Source organism: Garra rufa, chromosome 20 (genome assembly GCF_049309525.1).
Source record: "Garra rufa chromosome 20, GarRuf1.0, whole genome shotgun sequence".
In the NCBI taxonomy this organism is placed as follows: Eukaryota; Metazoa; Chordata; class Actinopteri; order Cypriniformes; family Cyprinidae; genus Garra; species Garra rufa.
Genome location: NC_133380.1, coordinates 23,018,403 through 23,042,055, shown reverse-complemented (window position 1 = coordinate 23,042,055; position 23,653 = coordinate 23,018,403). Strand labels below are relative to the sequence as shown.

At 37.7% G+C, this 23,653-nt stretch overlaps 1 protein-coding gene across 2 annotated transcripts in view; it reads right to left on the bottom strand.

Moving 5' to 3' along the window:
• The window catches only part of tafa1b (TAFA chemokine like family member 1b), a 246,449-nt gene that overhangs the window by 221,079 nt on the left and 1,717 nt on the right, over window positions 1–23,653 (bottom strand). For both annotated transcript variants that reach the window (XR_012340790.1, XM_073825686.1), the window contains exon 2: window positions 22,433–22,570. Coding sequence is in view for 1 of the 2 variants with exons in the window: in XM_073825686.1 (XP_073681787.1) it covers window positions 22,433–22,556 (124 nt within the window). In the remaining variant the exon portion in view is untranslated. The remainder of the gene's footprint in view (window positions 1–22,432; window positions 22,571–23,653) is intronic.

The window sequence follows — 23,653 nt, the reverse complement described above, 5'->3', positions numbered from 1 at the left end:
TTAACATATTTATGGAGGGGGAAGCTGAGATGATGGCCAACTCATGAGTCCTGGTGACAGGTACTCGTTTAGACCATCTCCTCTGCCATTACTACCCCTCCCTGATCAAATGGAGACCATCTGTCTGCATAGCGACACAAATACACACACACGCACGCAGACAGATGTAAATGCCCGAACAGCACGGCCCTCGATGATGAGTCTCTGCGTCTCCCAAGAGCCGCATCTGCAAATAATGATAGATGCTGGTCATTTTTCAGGGATTGATCCTGTGCATCGTCTCTGGGCCTGTGCCGGCTGCAGCCTCCGAGCGCTCTCTTCTTCGGCCCCGCGGCTATCGTGCTCGATCCTGAATAATAAATATCGGCTAGCATTTCAAGCCGAAACTGCAACTCATCTGAGCTTATGTTTCCTCTAAAACTAGACTGAACGAAAGATGTAATTCTAGACCAACGAGGGCATCGTTTTATAAGGGCCATTTTGGGATTAAACGATGTAAGCGTCAACGCAGCCTTAAAACCAATTAATCTGGGTCTGTTTCTTTGGTATCGTTTTACTCGCCGTGACCCGATTTATGTAGAATTACCTTCATATGACTAAAGAACCAAATCCTTTCAAATCATCAAAGCATGGTTGTGTGCCATTCAGAACTGAAGTGAGACTAGCGTTCGGTTGGTGTGGTAGAAGGTGCAGAATTGCTATTTGAATTTTAATGCAAGGAAACAGAATTGAAATTGCCAGACAATAGAACAACTGTTAGACCCTGGCAGTTAGAACAATAGAACTATGGACCAACAGAACAAACGACAGAACCAATGATAGACATAACAACAGACAGGCAGAATGATACATAGACCAACACAACAAACAAATGCTAGATAGAACGATATAATGATAGACTGACAGAATAAACGACAATCAAACAAGCAAACAGATAGACAAAGAATGACACAACGGCAGAACAAAAAAAAAAAGAAAGAGAAAGAAAGAACAATGCATAGATAGATAGATAGATAGATAGATAAATGCAAGAAAGAATGAACAAATGAACAAAAGAATAAATGAATGATAGATTGATCAATACAACGATTGTCAAACGCTAAGTAGATAAAACCAAAAAAACCATAGTTCTATATATATATATAGATAGAACAGTAAATACAATGACAATGAATAATAGAACAAGCGATTGAGCAAACAAACAATAGACGCAACGAACAACACAACAAAAGAATGAACAAATTAATGATAGATAGATAGATAGATAGATAGATAGATAGATGATAGATAGATAGATAGATAGATAGATAGATAGATGGAACGACTGAATGAACAAACGCTAAGTAGATAAAACCAAAAAAACCATAGTTCTATATATATATATATATAGATAGAACAGTAAATACAATGACAATGAATAATAGAACAAGCGATTGAGCAAACAAACAATAGACGCAACGAACAACACAACAAAAGAATGAACAAATTAATGATAGATAGATAGATAGATAGATAGATAGATAGATAGATAGATAGATGGAACGACTGAATGAACAACAGCACAAGCGATTGAGCAAACAAACAACAGACGCAATGAACACCACAACAAAAGAATGAACAAATTAACGATAGATAGATCAAACTTAACAACAAACGAAAGAAAAAGAGAACTAACAAACAAACAATCTATAGATAGATAGATAGATAGATAAAATGACAGAATGAACAGTAGAACAAGCGATTGAGCAAACAAACAACAGACGAACAACACAACAAAAGAATGAACAAATTAATGATTGATCAATACAACGAATGACAAACGGTAAATAGATAGAACAACCAAAAAAGATATATAGACAATAAAGATATATAGATAGAACAGTAAATAAAATGACAATGAGCAACAGAACAAGCGAACAAGCAAACAAACAATAGATGCAACAAACAACACAACAAAAGAACAAACAAAGAGTGATAGATAGATTTTTGAATGAATCTCTTGAATGAATGATTCAATGACACTTACATTTTTTAATAGTCACTTACAATATAATCAACATTGTAATTAACAAACGTTATTTGAATTGCCAATTTGAAGTGAAAATTAAGACTATTTGCTTCATTTTGATCGCTACCATAGACATCAGTGTTTATATCCGAACTATAAACTTTTATCCCAGTACTTCTGTGATAATATAAATGATTGTAAAGCAGAAATAATACTGTGTGGTTGAAAAGACTGTTTGTGACTGTTCGTTTCACACCTCTCTCTCTATGACTTTGTTGAAGGTTCAAAAGACAGACGAATTGCTGTCTTTCAGAAATAAGATAGCGTGGGTGCTTGAATCGAGATTGCAATGTTTAAACAATTAATTGTGCAGCTCTACAACAAAAATAGTGATAGAAAGAGCAGTAGATAGAACAACAGATCAAACGACAGAATGAACAATAGAACAAGCAACCAATTGATGCAACGAACAAACTTTAGATAGATAGATAGATAGATAGATAGATAGATAGATAGATAGATAGATAGATAGATAGATAGATAGATGCCTACGAAAGAGCCAAATCTGAGCAATATAAGACAGTTTTCTTCTTGTTCTGAGTGCATCAGTGATAGCATATAAAAGGAGTCTATATGTGCTGCTCTCACAGACATAATGTCACACATTCACAGTCACACAGGAAGAACCAAAGAAGATCTTGATGCAAGAGCAAAAAACTGTGATCAGTAACCAGGGAATGGGCTCTTACTCGACTAGTGCGCCTCTTCTCAGAGCGTTTGCCCATTACGTAGTCGTTGGGTAGAGTGCGCTATCAGAGGTGAAGGGGCTTTCATCTGTTAAGTGTAATTTAAATCTCGTTCATTGATTCGGACTTGAAGTGGTGCTCAGGCTAATTCCAGCGGAACAGTAATTCTTCACACCCCTGCGTTTGAACAGCTGCCGACGAGAGTAAGGAGCCGTAGCTGGCAGTGCTCACGTGTCTCAGTAATGCACCGAGACAAGGGGGAGATTTTTGTAATGTAATGGAGAACATCTCAAAGGAGTTAAGAGTGCTGGACAGGTTAAATTTAAGGGAAAAAAGGAAAGAAGTTAAGAATGGAGAAAACTATTGAACAGTTTGATTGTAATATCCAGTGGTTTAAAAATCTAAAGTCTAAAAATATGGAAATTTTAAAACTGTTTTTTTTTTTTTTTTAACTACATTTTAAAAATACATTGTATGGGTCAAAATTATAGATTTTTCTTTTATCCCAAAAATCATTAGGATATTAAGTAAAGATCATGTTCCATGAAGATATTTTGTAAATGTCCTACCGCAAACTTAATTTACAATCACCCTCACATTGCAGATTTTCAAAAAAGTTGTCCAAAAAATATAATAAAAAAAAAATGATGACTGGTTTTGTGGTCCAGGGTCACACATATATGTATATGAAATAATAATAGTAACAGTAAGTTTTGTGCATGCTGGTTCGACTGCATGACGTTTTTATTATTATTATTATTATTATTATTATTATTATTATTATTATTATTATTATTATTATTACAATTACTATTACTATTATAAGTTATTTTTTTTAAACATATTTTTCAAAATAACTAATTTTGGGCTAATGTCCAGTAAGGCAGTAAGCCTATTGTTAAATTTTATTATATATTTAAATAATACATTGTATATGAAAAGGTCACATTATTTATAAAAGGTCATAAAAAAGGTCAAATGATTTAATATTTTTTTAAACTTACAGATCTTCACAGTAACAGTAAGTTTATGTTTTGTGCATGCTAGTTCAACTGCATGACAAGTTTTATTATTATTATTATTATTATTATTATTATTATTATTATTATTATTATACACAAGTTGTTTTTATATTTAAAAAAAAAAACTATTTTTGCTAATGCCCAGTAAACCAGTTAGAGTACTGTTAAATATTATTATATATTTAAATAATACATATATATTTTTTTATATTTAATAAATAATATTTAATTAATAACAATAACAATGATACAAACTGCAATTTCTAATGTATTTTTTAAATAAATTAATAGATCTAAAACATGCTAACCCAGATATTACATACAAGTTATATATTTTTTAAATGTCTATTTAGCTTTTAATAACAAATTGTTACTAATGCCCAGTAAAGCATTATGCCTATTTTTTAATTGTATTATATATTTAAATAATACATTATATAAAAAATAAATAAATAAATAATATTTAGTTAACACAACTATAATAATAATAATAATAATAATAATAATAATATGCCAACCTACTAAAGACTTTCTTTTGATTGTGATACAAGGATTTCGTTTTTCTTATCTAAAAATATAAAAAGATATCTCATATAATAAATAAAAAAAATGGCTTAAGTATAAATTGCAGTTTTAATGTATTATAACCCCAACCCTAACCCTAATGTATTATAGTATATAATTTAATAGATCTAAAAAAAATAATAACCATCATGCTAACCCAAATAATATATTTTATATGTTTTAAATGCTTGCATTAAATTGGAAAAATACAAAACGGAAGCATTTTCAACATTTGCAAATTTCTACATTAGATTTTTGGACCCCACTGTATGGAACCTCAACTGTGTTGAACTGTCATGACATGGACAAACAATATTATACGAGGACTTACCGATCAACAACATGGAAGAAAAAAAGGATGTAGTGATAGCATACGATGTAGAAATTTGCAGGTGTCTTTAAGACCCAGCTGCAGACCCATACAGAGCCATTCTTCAAGCACGATGCTTGACGTCAAAATGGCACCTTTGTGCGTGACAAAAAAATTCTGAGAACGCCACTCGGAGGCATATTACCAACATCCGCAGCTGCTACCTTCTCTCTCTTTCTCTCTTTCGCTCTTTCCCTCCCTCTCTTTGCCTTCCTCTCTGTTCCTCCATGTCACAGAAAGTGTCACAGTGTCAGGCAGAGGCGAAGACCTGTCACGCAACACAAACACACACCACCTTAATGAGAACTCCTCCCTGCCTCCTCCACAACTATCCGTACTGAACCCACACACACACACACACACACACACACACATAAACATATCACAATTGACTGTCACGTCCGGCCCCGGTACCCTCTCCAGCCTTCGTGGTTTTCGGATTCACCGTGACAATTCAAATGTATTCAAGAAAAGTTGGAGAGAGATCGCAAACTGCCATCCTGTTTTGCCCTCTCCAGCGAAGAGTAAAAAACTATAATTGCTTCATCCTCGCTTCGGCGGAATGGACGAACAATACGGCGGAAGTGACAGGCGTTGAAAGGGAAGATATATACCATGAGTCACATACGCATTTGAGAGTTTTCAGCTTATGAGAGTACAGGGCCTGTATTTTTTTTCCTGCCGGTGTGGTAATCAATGCTCTCTGTGCCCTTTCCATCCACAGGGAAGATATTATACACTCCCTTCCACTGCGACGCCCACTGCTCTGATATAAAGCCCACTGCTCAGACTTCTGGGAAATAGAGATGGAGGGAAAAATGCTTTTCAAACAAGCTTTTGAAACTAGACATTACCAGCAATTCATTTATTTATCGTGTTTATAGTTTATTTGCCTGTTAAAGGAGTAGTTCACTTTCAGAACGAAAATTTACAGATAATGTACTCACCCCCTTGTCAGAGATGTCCATGTCTTTCTTTCTTCAGTCGTAAAGAAAAAATGTTTTTTGAGGAAAACATTTTAGGATTTGTCTCCATATAATGGACTTCTATGGTGCCCCCGAGTTTTTTCAGTTTTAATTGTTCTGGATGGTGTTTTATGGTTATTGTGTTTTAGGGTTAGATTACAAAATATTAATCGAAAAGCATGTCTAATTAATTGAAATTATAAAACGTACACAAAATTTAACAGTAATTTAACACAAATTTAACATTTTTAAAAACTACATTGGTAAGGACCTATTAAATAAGTTTTTCTCAAATTCACTTTTTTTTTTTTTTTTTTTACCAAATTCTGTGTTTTCCATGATTTTTCTGGATTCCATTTTAATGGTTTCATTAAATTTTAATAATCAAAAGCAGTTTTGATGTTTTTTGAGAAAAAAACATTTTAGGATTTGTCTCCATATAATGGACTTCTATGGTGCCCCCAAGTTTGAACTTCCAAAATGCAGTTTAAATGCAGCTTCAAAGGGCTCTAAATGATCCCAGCTCAGGAAGAAGGGTCTTATCTTGTGAAACGATCGGTTATTTTCTAAAAACATTTACAATTTATATACTTTTTAACCTTAAACGCTTGCCTTGCCTAGCTCTGCGTAAACTCTGTGTATTCCAGTTCATGACAGGTAGGGTATGTCGAAAAACGTCAATCTCATTTTCGTCGCTGCAGAAGTACCGACCCAGTGTTTACAAAGTGAACATGCAAAGAAGATCAAACACCCTTTACAAAAAAAGATAAAACAGCGATGTAGGGTGATTTTGAAGTTGGAGGAGAAAATGAGATGGGATTTTTTTGATATACCCTAACTGTCATGAACCGGAATACACAGAGTACACACAGAGCTAGACAAGACAAGCATTTGAGGTTAAAAAGTATATAAATTGGAATTATTAAAAAAAAAAAAAAAAAAAAAAGGTTAAGACCCTTCTTTCCTCGGCTGCGATCGTTTAGAGCCCTTTGAAGCTGTATTTTAGAAGTTCAAACTCTGGGACACCATAGAAGTCCATTAAATGTTTTCCTCAAAAAACTTCATTTCTTTACGACTGAAGAAAGAAATATATGAACATCTTGTATGACAAAGGGGTGAGTACATTACAACTACTCCTTTAAGCTGCTTTAGCTAGCACATAAATGAGTAATAACCATACAGTGTGTTTTGTTGTTTGAACCCAAAACTTTAAACCCTTCAAAATAGGCCTTAGCAAACCAGTTTGGGCTAGTTTCAGCTGTTTTTATTAGGAGGGTCAGTGTGGTGAAACTATATTCTTCCAGCGTGTTTTAAAAGAAGGATGTCACGGACATTTCTGGAGGAGGTCACTATAGAAATTGATCAAAGAAAAGTGGAGCGGCACAAGCCTCTCAGTGTCTATCTGAGGCAGCTCTAATAAATAATGCTTCTTCTAAATACCCGCAGTGAGCTTGGCTAAATCGGCCATGACAGCACATAGTAATCTCGGAGCTGTGTTTCTGTGATCCAGCAGAAAAAAAAACTAGACAGTGATGCATGCAAGTCATGGATGTAAAACAATAGGGATAGAGCCTGGGGAAAAGCTTCCTGGAAGGTAATGACCACTGGGGCCTGAGGTGAAGGGTGTGTTTGTTGACTAGGTCATTTAGCGAAGGATAAAAATAGAGTCTCATTCCTTCTCATCCTACATATACCTAACACGATGAAACTAAATCAAACAGAAAAACCCTTGTGTTGTTCCAAACCCTTGTGTTGTTCCAAACTCGTAAGACTTCGTTCATCTTCGGAACACAAAATTAAGATATTGTTGATGAAATCCGAGAGCTTTTTGACCCTGCATAGAGAGGAAAGATAGTAAGGACATCTTTAAAATAGTCCTTGTGACATTTTGTGGTTCAAATGTAATGTTATAAAGCTACGAGAATACTGTTTGTGTCCAAAGAAAACCAAAATAATGACTTAATTCAACAATTAGCGTTCAACACGTGTTCACGAAAGTACCACAATGCATGTGAAAGAGAAGAAAGTGTTGAATAAAATTGTTGTTTTTGTATTCTTTGTGCACAAAAAGTATTCTCGTAGCTTTATAAAATATGGTTTAACCACTGATGTCACATGGATTATTTTAACAATGTCGTTACTACCTTTCGAGGTCTTGAACGTGTCAGTTGTGTTGCTGTCTATTGAGGGTCAGAAAGCTTTTGGATATCAAAAATATCTTAATTTGTGTTCCAAAGATGAACGAAGGTCTTACAGGTTTAGAACGACATAAGGGTGAGTATTTTTGGGTGAACCATTTTTGGCCAGTTTTGCTCACAGCTAGTTTAGCAATACATCGATACCATGAAACAATGTCAAATTCAGGACATGTCAAAATAAATAAATAATATAAAACTCTAAGTAATGCATGTTAACTATTTAATATTGTATTATTTCAGTTGTTCTGCTGTATGCATACACTACCAGTCAAAAGTTTTTGAACAGTAAGATTTTTAATGTTTTTTAAAGAAGTCTCTTCTGCTCACCAAGCCTGTATTTGGTCCAAAGTACAGCAAAAACAGTACAATTTTGAAATATTCTTACTATTTAAAATAACTTTTCTATTTTAATATATTTTAAAATGTAGTTTATTCCTGTGATCAAAACTAAATAATTTTCTGCATCATTACTCCAGTCTTCAGTGTCACATGATCCTTCAGAAATCATTCTAACATGCTGATTTGCTGTTTAAGAAACATTGTTTATTAATATTATTAATATTTAAAACTGTTGAGGACATTTTTTTCAGTATTCTTTGATGGATAGAAAGATCCAAAGATTAGCATTTATCTGAATTAAAAAGCTTTTGTAACATTATTGTCAGGGTCGTGTATTGGAGGTGAAGTGATGGAGATCCAAAGAGAAGCCGGGGAAACGGAATACAAACAAAAACACTTTAAGAAAAACAAACATAAATCCGGGAGCAGATGGAAAACACGAAGTAACATCATCGACGGACAAAGGGGAGTGAGCAGACACAGACTTTTATACACAGCAAACAGGGCGTGGTTACAAACGAGATAACAAGATAACGAGGGGGAAATACAAATATGGGCAAGACTAAACCAAAATAGACAAAAACAGAAGGGGGAGACAAGGATAAACCATATGAATGGGAAACATGGGGGGGGGGGCACTGGGAAGACAGAACAGAACAGACTAAATCCTGACATTACCCCCCCTCCGCTAAGGCTCGTCTCGTGCCTAATAACATCCAAAGGGGAGGGAGGGTGGGCACCCTGGAGACCGCTAAACAGGAACACAAGACACAGGAGACACAGGATACAAGGGTGGTCTCCAGGGCGGATCAGGGAGTTCAAGGGACCATGGCCGGGCAAACAGTCCAGGAGGCCATGGCGGATCAGGGGGTTCAGGAGGCCATGGCCTGGCAAACAGTCCATGAGGCCATGGCGGATCTGGGAGCTCAGGAAGCCATATCAGGTTAAACAGTCCAGGAGGCCATGGCGGATCTTGGGGCCCAGGAAGCCATGGCCGGATTAACAGTCCAGGAGGCCATGGCGAATCTGGGGGCTCAGGAAGCTATGGCCGGATTAACAGTCCAGGAGGCCATGGCGAATCTGGGGACTCAGGAAGCCATGGCCGGATAAACAGTCCAGGAGGGGTGTAGCCTCCGCCCCAAAAAAAAATTTCTTGGGGGAACCCAGGGTGTAGCCCACCCAGGAGAGCACGGAAGGGCATGCTGGAGAAAGTGCCGGCTCTGGAGGGCGCGCTGGAGGCGACATCGGCTCTGGAGGGTGCTCTGACTCTGGAGGGCGCGCCGGCTCTGGATGGTGCTCTTGAGGAGCGGGCTCTGGAGGGCTGGACGACCCCAGCCGAGACTCTGGAGGGCTGGGCGTCTCCAGCGGAGACTCTGGAAGAGCAGGCTCTGCGCGAGCGGTCACTGGAGGGCGATCTGGCGGCGCGGTCACTGGCGGGCTGGGTGGAACCAGCGGAGACTCAAGTGCGGTGGCCATCTTGTCCGTGGGCTCGGGAGAGACCCCCATCTTGTCCGGGGGTTCAGGCTTGGCGGCCATCTTGGCCGAGTACTCAGGCTTGGAGGCCATCTTGGCCAGGGATTCAGGAACGGTGGCCATCTTGGCCAGGAATTCAGGCTTGACGGCTATCTTGGCCGGGGATTCAGGCTTAACGGCCATCTTCGTTGGGGATTCAGGCTTGGCGGCCATCTTGGCCGGGAACTCAGGCTTGGCGGCCATCTTGGCCAGGAATTCAGGCTTGAGGGCCATCTTGGCCGGGGATTCAGGCTTGGTGGCCATCTCGGCCGGGAACTCAGGAACGGTGGCCATCTTGGCCAGGAATTCAGGCTTGACGGCCATCTTGGCCGGGGATTCAGGCTTGACGGCCATCTTGGCCAGGGATTCAGGCTTGGCGGCCATCTTGGCAAGGAACTCAGGAGCGGAGGCAGTCTTGCGTGCAGACTATGGCGTGGCAGCCATCTTGCGTGCAGACGCTGGCATGGTAGCCATCTTGAGAGCAGATAATAACATGGCGGCCAACTTGCTTGCAGACTCTGGCGTGGCAGCCATCTTGTGAGCTGATGCTGGCGTGACAGCAGCCATCTTGCTTGCAGACTCTGGCGTGGCAGCCATCTTGTGAACTGACGCTGGCGTGACGACAGCCATCTTGTGAGCTGACGCTGACGGGCTTGTGTGCGGAGAGGAAGCCGGCGGGCTTGAGCGCTGGGCGGCGGCCGGCAGACTAGAGCGTGGAGTGGCTGCCGGCTGAACTGGGCTGAGGAGGACGTGGGGAAGCGTGGAAGGCTTGGATGGATCGAGCTCATGGAGGTGAAGGACACTGGCTTGTGGTGAGCTGGAGTGATTGCATGCTTTCGGATGGGAAGAGGATAGGAATCCTCCACATCAACAAGGAACATGGAATTACTGAGACTAAGTACATGATTAATAAAATCCGCTAGGGGTTTGCGGCAATCATCATTGATTATCAAACTAAACAGAGCAATATCTTTTAGTCCCATCGGAAAGCAAGCATTTAACATTGAATCACTCCAGCTAACCAGATGGGAAACGCTCAGGAAATCCTCCACGAACTCCTCCAATGGCCGTTCTCCCTGCTGGATGTCCCAGAGAAATTCCTCAGCCCAGTTCATCTTTGTCATGGTCTGTCGATCTGTCAGGGTCGTGTATTGGAGGTGAAGTGGTGGAGATCCAAAGAGAAGCCGGGGAAACGGAATACAAACAAAAACACTTTATTTAAGAAAAACAAACATAAATCCGGGAGCAGATGGAAAACACGAAGTAACATCATCGACGGACAAAGGGGAGTGAGCAGACTTTTATACACAGCAAACAGGGCATGGTTACAAACGAGATAACAAGATAACGAGGGGGAAATACAAATATGGGCAAGACTAAACCAAAATAGACAAAACCAGAAGGGAGAGACAAGGATAAACCATATGAATGGGAAACATGGGGGGAAAAACACTGGGAAGACAGAACAGAACAGACTAAATCCTGACAATTATACACTATACCATCTAAAAGCTTGAAATCAGTATAATTATATTATAAAGAAATTATTACAGTACTTGCTTGAAATTGCTCAAAAGTGATGATGCAGACATTTATATAGTTACAAAAGGTTTATGTTTCAGATAAATGATGTTCTTCTGAACTTTCTATTCATCAAAGAAACCTGAAAAAAATCTACTCAGCTGTTTTCAACATAATAATAATAATAAATGTTATTTGAGCAGCAAATGAGAATATTAGAATGATTTAAAAAATTTAAATAGTCAAAATATCAAAATTGTGCTGTTTTTGCTGTACTTTGGATCAAATAAATGTTAAAAAATATCAAAAGTCTTACTGTTCAAAAACTTTTGACTGGCAATGTACATTAACGAATTCAATAAAAAGAAGTGTGGTAATAAATGTAGAGGTAAGAGTTCAAATGAATAAGGATTCCATGATTCAGACAGACTTATGATTTTCTTGAAAAGGGAAAACAAAGTTGTTGAAATGAAGAAAAATAGCAGCTCCAGAGGAAAAACATGACCCGTGGCAACATGGCGGGGATTGATCTACACCTGAATCACACTTTGAACGACCCAGTCAATAACTGCATCTCTAGTCAAACTTACACCCCTGTAGGGTGAGGTTTATGGAAAAGAAAAAACGAAAGAAAGAAATGAAAAGAAAGAACAACAAGCGGAATAAAATTGAAAATTGCTCTCCAACCTTAAGCTCAATCACCGAGATCAATAGCGGAAATTTGGCCCTTGTCTTTCCAATTATATAGCTGCAGCCAGAGATTCCCAAATATCACCCTGACACTCAGGCAGTACAGATTGTTTACAGTCTAGGAAATGGCGCATTTAGGATTATAAATCCTGACTGTCACTAAACAAATTAGATATTAAGGTACAAACTGATCCAAGCCATCTGCAGCAGCATCCACAGAACGAGCCAAGAAAAGAAAGAGAAGCACCACAGCTTTATATCAATACCCTGCTTGTGATTTCAAATAGCAGAATAAGAATTCATAGCGCTTTGAATGAGAGGCACAAAACAGTCGCAATGATTTGTGGGCTGGAATTCATTTTACATGGCTCATGTACTCCGCCTGCATTGCAGTCAGCCAGATGGGGAATTCGGTGTCTGGGATCATTTCACTTAACGGAAGCATTGACCGCTGGTCGAGCCGGCCTGCGGTTCCACATCTCCGCTTCTCGCTCGAAACTCCTCTGCCTAAATTGACTGACAGAAAGAGACGCTTCTAAGAACTCAACCGCAGGGACAAACAAAGACGTGAGTCAGATGCAGCTGTAATTAGCGCATGTAATTAGATCTAAATTCTGAAATGCAAATGCTATCAAGGCTCTGGCGTGAATTATAATACCTTCTTCCGCGATGGACGTTCTTGAGATGCGTATAGTCATATGAATAAGCCCACGGTGATGGAAAGAGCTTCAATGCCCACCTTATTTTCAGACGGAGGCTGCGATAAGAGAACAGGTCTCTAATCCTGTTCCGTCTCACTGCACTTGGCAAAGGAAATCCTTTAATGCACACGACGTGCTCTGTCTTCTGAATGACAGTTTTGCTTTGTAAATATGAATAATCTCTGTATCTCGCTTTTGCTGAGCTGCATGTGCTCACCAGGAAAAAAAAGATTAAGAATATCTCTTACTGCAATCTTTGTAATATCAGTAAATATTTCCGTTATTAAAGAGCAGAAATCCGAAGAAAACGCTCTTTCGGAATGTTCTGCATGACTAGGAGATTTGGGGATACGGTGCGTTTTGTGCCAGGTACCAGAACAATGGTCTTTTACACCCAGTATGTTGATAAAACATCCCACCACGTATGGTTATGCATGATTCAGCGGTCCCGTATTGTATGCAATAGATTTGCGTAGGGTTTGCGCGCAATTCTGAATTCTCCTCGAATGGACGCACATGTGTTCGTATGAGCACGCACACACATACACACTACCATAAAAAGAACTGTAATAGGATTCTTCAGCTTTTCCAGTGACTGCCTTCACTATCACACACACAGTTAAGAGCACTAATCCATGACAAATTGTCTCATCTGATCCATGACAAATCGTCTGAAGGCCAGATAGAGATGAGGAAATTGAGAGAAAAAAGGAGGCCGAGAAAAAGACAGAAGGGGGGAGGGCATTAGGAGCAGCTCGAGAGAGACATCTGACAGAGAGAGAGGAAAAGAAAAAGAGAAAGTGTGAAACAAGGTGTGAAAGAAAGGAAGGAAGAAAAAAAAGAAAGAAACCGTAAAAACAAAGAGCAAGAAATGAGGAAAGAGCGCAAAATACAGAAAGTGCGAGAAAAAAGAAACAACACAAATGAAAGAATGTAAGCTCCAAACGAAATGTGGAAAATGCGTAAAAGAAGGAACACAAGACAGAAAGCACAAAGCAAGAAGACAAAGGGTGAAATACATAAAGTGCAAAAGAAAGAAAGTGCAAAAGAAAGAAAGAAAGAAAGAAAGAAAGAAAGAAAGAAAGAAACTGAAAACAGTGCAAAAGAGAAAGTAAGAGTAAAAAAGTGCAAAAGAAAATGCAAAAGCTTGAAGACAAGTGTGAAATACAGAAAACAGAAAGAGAGGAAAGAATGAAAGTAAGCAAGAACAAAACTAAGTGTGAAAGAAAGCGCAAAAGACAGAAAGTGCAAAGCAAGAAAGCATGAAATACAGAAAGCGCAAAAGAAAGTAAGAAAGAAAGAAAGAGTAAAATAAAAATAGTAAAAATGCAAAAAAGCTAGAATTACTGAAAATGCAAAATAAAAAAGAATGAAAGTACAAAACAAAGAACAAGAGTACAAGCACAAAAGCGCAAAGCAAGAATGCAAGAAGTGTGAAATACAGAAAGAAACACTGCAAAAAAAACGTAATTACAGAAAACAGAAAGAGAAATAAAGAAAGAATAAAAAAGAAAGCACAAAACTGTAAGTGAAAAAGCATAAAAGGCACAAAAGACAAAAGGTGCAAAGCAAAAAGGCAAGCATGACAGAAAGAAAGAAAGAAAGAAAGAAAGAAAGAAAGAAAGAAAGAAAGAAAGAAATACAAAATTGTGAAAAAAGGCAAAAAAGCAAGAATTACAGACAATGCAAAAAAATTGAAAGAAAGTAAAAGAGAAAACAAACGAGTAAAAGAAAGCACAAAAGACAGAAAGCACAAAGCAAGAAAGCAAGGCAGTGTAAAAGAAACACAAAACTAAGTAAAGAAAGAAAAAAAGAACACAAGAACAACAGTAAAAAAAGCACAAAACAAGGTTTTGCAACGCAACGCAGAGTTTGAATCCAGAAAAGGGTAAGAAAGAATGAAAGGAAGTAAACACAAAACTAAGCAAACACCGAAAGAAAGAAAGAAAGAAAGAAAGAAAGAAAGAAAGAAAGAAAGAAAGAAAGAAAGAAAGAAAGAAAGAACAACAGTAAAAAAAGCACAAAACAAAGTTTTGCAACTTAACGCAGAGTTTGAATCCAAAAAAAAGGAGTAAGAAAGTAAGAATGAAAGGAAGTAAACACAAAACTAAGTAAAGAAAGAAATAAAGAAAAAAGACAAATAGAAAGAAAAAAATAACACAAGAACAACAGTAAAAAAAGCACAAAACAAAGTTTTGCGAAGCAGTTTAAATCCAAAAAAAAAAGGATCAAAGGAAGTAAACACAAAACTAAGTAAAAAACTAAAGAAAGAAAGAAAGAAAGAAAGAAAGAACAAAACAAAACAACACAACACAACACAACACAACACAAGAACAGTAAAAAAAGCACAAAACAAGGTTTTGCTATGCAACCAGAGTTTGAATCCAAAATAGGAGTAAGAAATAAAGTAAGAAAGAAATAAAAAAATAAAAAAAAATAAACAAGTAGTAAGAAAGTAAACAAAAATAAGTGTGAAAGAAAGCATAAAAGCACAAAAGACAAAGTGTGAAGCAAGAAGACAAGAAAGCGCAAAATAAAAAAATGCGAAAGAAATCGCGAAAGAAAGAAAGAAAGAGGTGGCTAGAATTACAGAAAATGCAATAGAAAAAGAAAGAATAAAAGAAAGCACAAAAGACAACAAGCACAAAGCAAGAAGGCAACAAAGTGTGAAATACAGAAACAAACAGTTCTTAAACATTGTATTTGGCTTACGGTTTAACCTAAGAAAGTTAAGTTCCACTGAGTCACATGAAGATCCTGATGAAGTGAAATGGGGTTTGTTTTGGTGCAGTATTTGGGCATGTGAGTGTGAATCATCCTAGCTATCCCAATCAAACCTCTCCTTCATCCAATTTGCTAAGAAATCAGATTACTACGCCATTCCAGTGAGCTGCATATAATTGAATTTGGTTTTATGTCATCAATTCCCCCTTCTAATTAGTTTGCCACAATTAAAAGTAGGTGTGAAATTAATCTGATTAATTCATAATAAAACAGCCGACAAACGTCTTCAACAACTATTATTCTTCGCATTCATTTGGACGTTATTACTGTGACTGGAGAGTCACAGAAATATCTTTCTATCTATCTATCCATCTATCTATATATCTATGAATTGTAGGGAATGCTGTTTTAAGTCCATACATATACATATTTTTTATATCCAAACAGACATAATTTCTGTGCTTCCCAGTTCTTAAAAACAACCAGCCACCATTGACGTATATGCTTGATTTTAATCAGATTTTTTAAAACATTTATTGTATTATTAGAAACTCTAGTTAATAACTGATTGTATAACAGGAGACAACAGTGACTAAGGTTAAACCAAACTATGACCCAACATGCAGCTATGATATTGGTAATTCATATTGTCTCAAGTGTTTCTGAGGCAAGGAAATAAACGTGAAAAGAAATGAGGCTAGTTTCTCCCTCTGTTGCTGGGCTACAACACCAGCTGATCAGGAAAGTATTCAGCAGCGGTCGGCGTATCCGGCCAAATCCAAAGCAGTCGGGGCCTTCATTTGGTAAGGAGAAAGGCGGAAGAGAAACACTGCAGCCTGGGATTGTGTCATGTCACATTCTGCTCATCTGTCAATGTAGTGGATTATTTCTTGAGAGACCAGAATTGGCTGCCCGGAATCGGACCGCCATCAATCTCGGCTGAGAGTGGAACGCGGGCGGGGGCCCGTCCTGCACGGGCTCATGGGATACGGACAGCTTGGAGCCGGTGCCTGAACAGGTGATGGAGCAGTGGAGCGACTCAACTCGTTACTCAATATAAGCCTCAGCTGTGACGGGGTTTTTTTTTGGTCGTTTCTCAAAAAAATAGGGTTTTGGGGGACAGAGAGAGAATTCAAAAGCAACCAAATCCGTTTTGGTATTCATGTCAAGCTCCTGTTATAGGAGGTAAGCCGATTTCTGCAGTATTGTGAAATGCCTGAACTGCATGGAGGATTACACTTGTACGGAGACACCTCTGACCTGACAACTACTGTATCCATCATTCTCAAACAAATAATGATTTTGCAAACTGTGCAGCTAAAGCTACCTGACTGCACGAGTTCTGGATTCACTGCATGAACAAATTTGTTTTAAAAACATTTTTGCCTCTTTCTAAAAAAATAGAGAGTATAAAGGGAAATGGTACCAGGATACATAGCTAAATCTACCCGACTGCATGGGTTCTGTATTCACTGCATGAACAAATTAGTTTTAAATGCATTTTTGACTCTTTATATAAAAAAAGTAAAGTCAAATGGTACCCGGAGATGCTGCAGGCTGGATTTGATTGAACCTGCATTACCCATTTAAGCACCAAAACTCAACATTCAGTAAGCTAAAGCACAAAGAATGGAAAAAAGGTATCAGGACCTGTTGCAGGCTGGAATCGGACCTAAATTACCCACTTAAGCACCAAAACTCAACATTCAGAATTTGATTCCTTGTTGCCTTGTCTACTTGATCACTGGATGAGTTAAAAGAATGCAGTACTTTGCAACAAATATTCAATAACTTAGTAATTTAATGCCAAATAAAAAGTATCAAGATGTGTTGCAGGCTGGAATAAAACCTGCATTACCCAACAAATGGCCAATAACTTAAACTGAGTGATTTAATGGCAAAAATAATACAAAAAAAAGGTATAAGGATGCATTGCAGGCTGGAATAGAACCTGCATTACCCAGTTAAGCATCAAAACTCAACATTCAGAACCTGATTGCTTGTAGCCTTGTCTACTTGATCAATGGGTGAGCTAAAAGGGGCAGTACTTTGTAACACATGTTCAATAACTTAAACTGAGTGATTTAATGCCAAAAATAATAGGACGCATTGCAGACTGGAATCGAACCTGCATTACTCACTTAAGCATCAAAACTCAACATTAAGAATCTGATTACTTGTAGCCTTGTCTACTTGATCATTGGGTGAGCTAAAAGGAGCAGTACTCTGCAACAAATGTACAATAACTTAAACGGATTGATTTAATGAAAAAAAAAAAGTTATCAGGGCGAGTTGAATACTGGAATCGAACCTGCATTACTTACTTAAGCACCAAAACTCTACATTCAGAATCTGATTACTTGTCACCTTGTCTACTTGATCACTGGGTGAGCTAAAATGTGCAGTACTTTTGTAACAAATGGTAAAAACTGAGTGATTTAATGCCAATAATAATAATAATAAAAGATATCAGGACATGTTGCAAGCTGAAATTGAACCTGCATTACCTACTTAAGCACCAAAACTCAACGTTGGGAATTTGATTACTTGTAGCTTTGTCTACTTGATTATTGGGTGAGCTAAAAGGGGCAAAAAAGGTATTAGGGCATGTTGCAGGCTAGAATCGAACCTGCATTACCCTCTTAAGCACCAAACCTCAACATTCAGAATCTGATTACATGTAGCTTTGTCTACTTGATCATTGGGTGAGTTAAAATGAGCAGTACTATGCAACAAAAAGATCAATAACTTAAACTGAGTAATTTAATGCCAAAAAGTAATACAAAAAAAGGTATCAGGGCATGTTGCAGACTGGAATAGAACCTATGTTACCTACTTAAGCACCACAACTCAACATTCAGAATATAATTACTTGTAGCCTTGTCTACTTGATCATTGGGCGAGTTAAAAAGGAGCAGTACATTGGAACAAAGAAAGAAAGGTATCAGGACGTGTTGCAGGCTGGACTCAAACCTGCATTACCCACAAGTACTAAAACTCAACTAAAACTTTTAACATCTGATTACTCAACATGATGACTGTGTGAGCTAGAAGGGGCAGAACTTTGGAACAAATGGTCAAATTAAATTGAGTGATTTAATGCCAAAAATAACATTAAAAAAGGTACCAAGACATGTTGCAGGCTAAAATCGAACCTGCATTACCTACTTAAGCACCAAAACTCAACATTCAGAATATGATTACTTGTAGCTTTGTCTACTTGATCATTGGGTGAGCTAAAAGGGACAATACTTTGGAACAATTAGTCAGTAACTGTAAATAATGCCAAAAATAATACAAAAAAGGTATCAGGACGTGTTGCAGGTCAGACTCGAACCTGCATTACTCACAAGTACCACAACTCAACTTTTAACATCTGATTACTTAACATAATCATTGGGTGAACTAGAAGGGGTGTTTTTTTTTTGTTGTTTTTTTTTTTTTTTTTACAAATGGACAATAAATGAACTCATTTATTAAACAAAATAGATTTATTGCCAAAAAATTTACATATTAAACTATTAAAAATTTAATTAAAATTTTGCCTTGGTGAATTTTGTTTGTTTTTTTGCAACTTAATTTAATGGCCCACCATAAGAACCATGTGGGGTTTTTTTGTTGTTGTTTTGTTTTGTTTTTTGTCATCTAGTGCCGTTTTTTTATGAGACAGGAAAAGATGGACTGTGTTCAGGATGTGTTACATGCCAGGCTTGAATCTGCATCGCCTACCTAAGCATTACAAGTCAAACAATTAGAAACCAATGTTCTATATAATTAAACTGAACATCAACGAAACAATTCTTCCCGAAATAGAAAATGCTGTCCATTATTCAGACTAACAGCTACAATCTTGAGTTTGTCTTCAACAATAAATGATCATTAGCAGAAAATGTAGAAAGATAAATATCTGCCATATACATCTTTTCAGCATCAAGGACACCAGCCTGCATTTCATCATTTATGAAAGATTTTGGCTCAGGCACTTAAACTTCCACCTTGATTATGGAAATACAATTGCTCCTGGTTATACTGATACACGTCTGTCTAACCCACAGAGTAATGGTGCTGTTCTCTCCTATCTGGATTTTGAAGCATTTTTGGCATTGATATAAAGTGTTTGTACTCGAATATCATCGGTGGGGGTGTTTCACAGTTAAATAAATGATGACAGCTTTTCTAAATGAATCATGCTCTGCTTTCCTTTACTCACACTCATTTTTAATCTTGGATAGTTTTTTTTTTTTTTTTTTAATAGGCTTTGATTGCTGGATAATAGTGCCATGGATAAAAAGATGGGCCAAGGGGAAAAAAACATTTCAAAATGTTAGATCTCTCTCCAGGCAATGGAAATCTATTTATAATAAAAGGTCTTCCTAATGAAACTAGAGATGGTTTTAGATCTACAAAATCAATTTTAATTCAGGTATTAATCATAGTTTTTAATTCCCATTAAATTGCTGCTGTCCAAGTGATTATTTCAATGAGGAGCCACGCAGTGTATTATCAAAATCTTAAGTGTAAGTGCCTGTTTTTCCAAAACTTTAGAAGAACTGCACACGTGGGAGGAGAACCTCAAAGAATTAAAAAGTTGTAAGAAAGACCTGCGCAAAGAAATTAAAAATAAATAATAACTTGCCAAAAAAAAAGAAAAGGTGTCGAACCTGCATTACCCACTTAAGCACCAAAACTCAACATCCAGAATATAATTACTTGAAGCCTTGTCAACTTGATCTTTGGTTGAGCTAAAAGGTGCAGTAATTTGCAACAAATATTCAATAATTTAATGGCAAAAAATTTTATTAGGATGTGTTGCAGGCTGGAATCGAACCTGCATTACCCACTTAAGCACCAAAACTCAACATCTAGAATATGATTACTTGAAGCCTTGTCTACTTGATCATTGGGTGAGCTAAAAGGGGCAGTACTTTGCAAGAAATGTTCCATAACTTAAACTGAGTGATTTGATGCCACAAAATAATACAAAGAATGAAAAAAGTATCAGGATGCGTTGCAGGCTGGAATAAAACCTGCATTACTCACTTAAGCACCAAAACTCAACATTCAGAATCTGATTACTTGTAGCTTGTCTACTTGATCACTGGCTGATCTAAAAGGGGCAGTACTTAGTTTGGAACAAATGGTCAGTAACTGTAACTAAGTGATTTAATTCCAAAAAATAATACAAAGAATGAAGAAAAAATGTATGTTGCATGCTAGAATCAAACCTGCATTACCCACTTAAGCACCAAAACTCAACATCCAGAATATGATTACTTGAAGCCTTGTCTACTTGATCTTTGGTTGAGCTAAAAGATGCAGTACTTTGCAATAAATGGTCAATAACTTAAACTGAGTGATTTAATGCCAAACATATATATTTTTTTAAAGTATCAGGATGCTTTGCAGGCTGGAATTGAAACGGTGTTACTTAAGCACCAAAACTCAACATTCAGTAACTTAAACAACAACTTAATTCAACTATTTATTCTCTCGCATCAGTTGACATGCTTTTACAAAAGTACAGAAAATAAAATAAAAAAATGACAGAATTTTCATTTTTTTAGTGCACTATCCCTTTAAAATATTCTCTAACAAGCAAAGCATACAGTTTTAAACCCAGTTGAGATGGAAGACACCAGCAGGTAATACTGAAGGGTAGCCAAATATGTCTGCAGACCTGACATCAAGAAAGCTCATTAACAATACTGCCGATACACCCAGCTTTAGATGTTTGTTGATTCAGTTAGCAACAAAACAGAGCCTTCGTGAGAAAGCTTGAGAAGCTCAGTGACATCTAATTAGCCCGTTCCATGTCTTTGCACCTTTGCCATTATAAAGGAATTACATAAAAAGACTCCATTAAGCCTGGTTCATCTAACAGAGTTAGAACCGTAGACAAAGATTTCATACTCAGAATTATGATTCAGAACTAAATCTATTACTCCATCAGGTCAGAAACCAAAAGAAGAACGTGTCAAACCATGAGCACTTTAGCAAAACAACATCCTCAGCCGCAGCTATATGGATGCGTGCAAGCGTGGGAGCATGTTTAAAAGCTACAACCCTCCATTACCGAGCCCTTCTTGACCTTCCCAACACCAGAGATGTGATTTCTCACACGCGTTTTTGTCTAACTTTTCCATATACCGCGGAGAGGGGTGGGGGATGATTTCTTTTTGTTGTTCAGCCGACCCCTTTAATAATTCAGGGAACACTTACTATGGGGCAAGCTCTTCTTTGTACATCTCTGGCACTGTGCTCTGCTGGGCCGGATAAAAACCTGGAAGCACGGTGTTAAAAATTCATCCGGGTCTTTCTGACACCCATCGCACTTTTCTCTCCTTGTATTGGATTAATGAGTTTGAAGTGCTATTCTCTCGAACATATGTACAGTGTCTTATAAGATGCTAATCATTAAAAATAAATGACTAAAGTTTGCAATAATTCAAACTACGCTATACTAGGACTCCCAGGATGCAAAATCGCTAGTAATGAAGTAACGAACACATTTACTACGTAATCTATAAAGACAAGGCATTGCAAATATTTAATGAGCATGCGGTGATCTAACTTGCGCGCCGTTAAATTGCTTCGGAGTTCTTTGTAGCTGTTGAAAGTATGCCACAATCGCTTCCATTTGCATACTTAGTGTTGAAGAGAGACCCACCTTGCTGTCTCTCTTCCCGTCGGCCCTCGTAGCGAAACGCTACTTAATTGCCAAATACTTCCATAGAGCGGGCGATAGACGTAAATTGTCATTTCCACCAGAGCCTCTGTGATCAAAGCTGCTCATATTCACAGCATGCTGATAGGAGAGTTTAGCCTCAAGCCTGTCTCGCGCACACACCGAAGACTTCCACCGCTGCAGTTTGGAGAACTCGCGATGCAAAACCCCTCACAAGCCAGAACAAAGATTTCACGACCGAGGTGGGGATAACACACTTACCACAGTTTGAGAAGCACTGCAATAATATGCATTTAAGCTCACTTTTATGTACACCTGAAGTCTTGATCTCATAGGTCAACCAGCACATCATCGATGAAGAACATACGGTTTAAACGAGACACTGACCCAGAATCTGTATGGCGTTGCGGCCCGGCCGGGTCACATGATGCTGCTGGATGGTTTCGTACAAAGTGGCGTGGCACAGCAGTAAGCAGCTAACACTTATCCACAGACACAGGAGCCAGGACATGGCAGGAACACCGGCTGAAGAGAAAAGACATCAAAGACAGAAGATAAAAGCAGAATGTTTATTCTATCTGACACACACCTACATGCACGTACTATTTCAGCCCTCAGCATTATTGAATATTGCGCCATAACAAGCATCATTTCACACTGTAACTCAAAATCAATAGAATTTAGACATGACAATGCAGATTTAAATCAACAGGTGATTATTATGACCATATCACTAGATAATCTTAAGGGGACAACCTTGTTGATTGTTCGCAAATTTACTTCATGGTGAGTGCTTTCATAATTAGGACATAACCTGGGATTGATCAGCACTGCGAGACAAGAACACAAACCAAATGAGTTCCCTTAACTCTGCTTTATTATTTGCGACCCTGGACCACAAAACCAGTCATAAGAGTCAATTTAAAGATACAACTATTTGAAAATCTGAGGGTGCTTTTACAGTCGTCTAATCAAACATTAGGTTTGGATATATTTGTAGTAGGAAATTTACAAAATATCTTCATGGAACATGATCTTTAATTAATATCCTAATGATTTTTGCCATAAAAGAAAAATCGATCATTTTGAGCCATCCAATGTATCATTGGCTATTGCTACAAATATTCCTGTGTTACTTATGACTGGTTTTGTGGTCCACACTCTTAGAACTAAAGGACCCTTAAAAATAAAGGTTCTACACCTTTCCATAGAGAAACCATTTTTGGTTGCACGATGAACAATTCAGTCAGAGGTTCTTTGAAGAACCATCTTTGTTACCTTTTTATAATCTGAAGAACCTTCTTTCGCCACAAAGAACCTTTCGTGAAACATAGAGGTTCTTCAGATGTTAAAGGTTCTTTCCGAAATTATTTAGACAAAAAGAGTTCTTCTATGGCATCTTGAAGCACTTTTGTTTATAATCCACTAATATCAACCAAAACTATTAACAATGTTCGTACAAAAGTGCAGCGATGAGCCTAAACACTCAACTACGTGATCACAGAGTGCAAGTTTTCTCTAACTTTGAATTTGTAAGCCGAAGGCTTACATCTGTAACACTTACTAAATTACTCCTCGGCTCATTTTCTAACTTAATCAAAAAAAAAA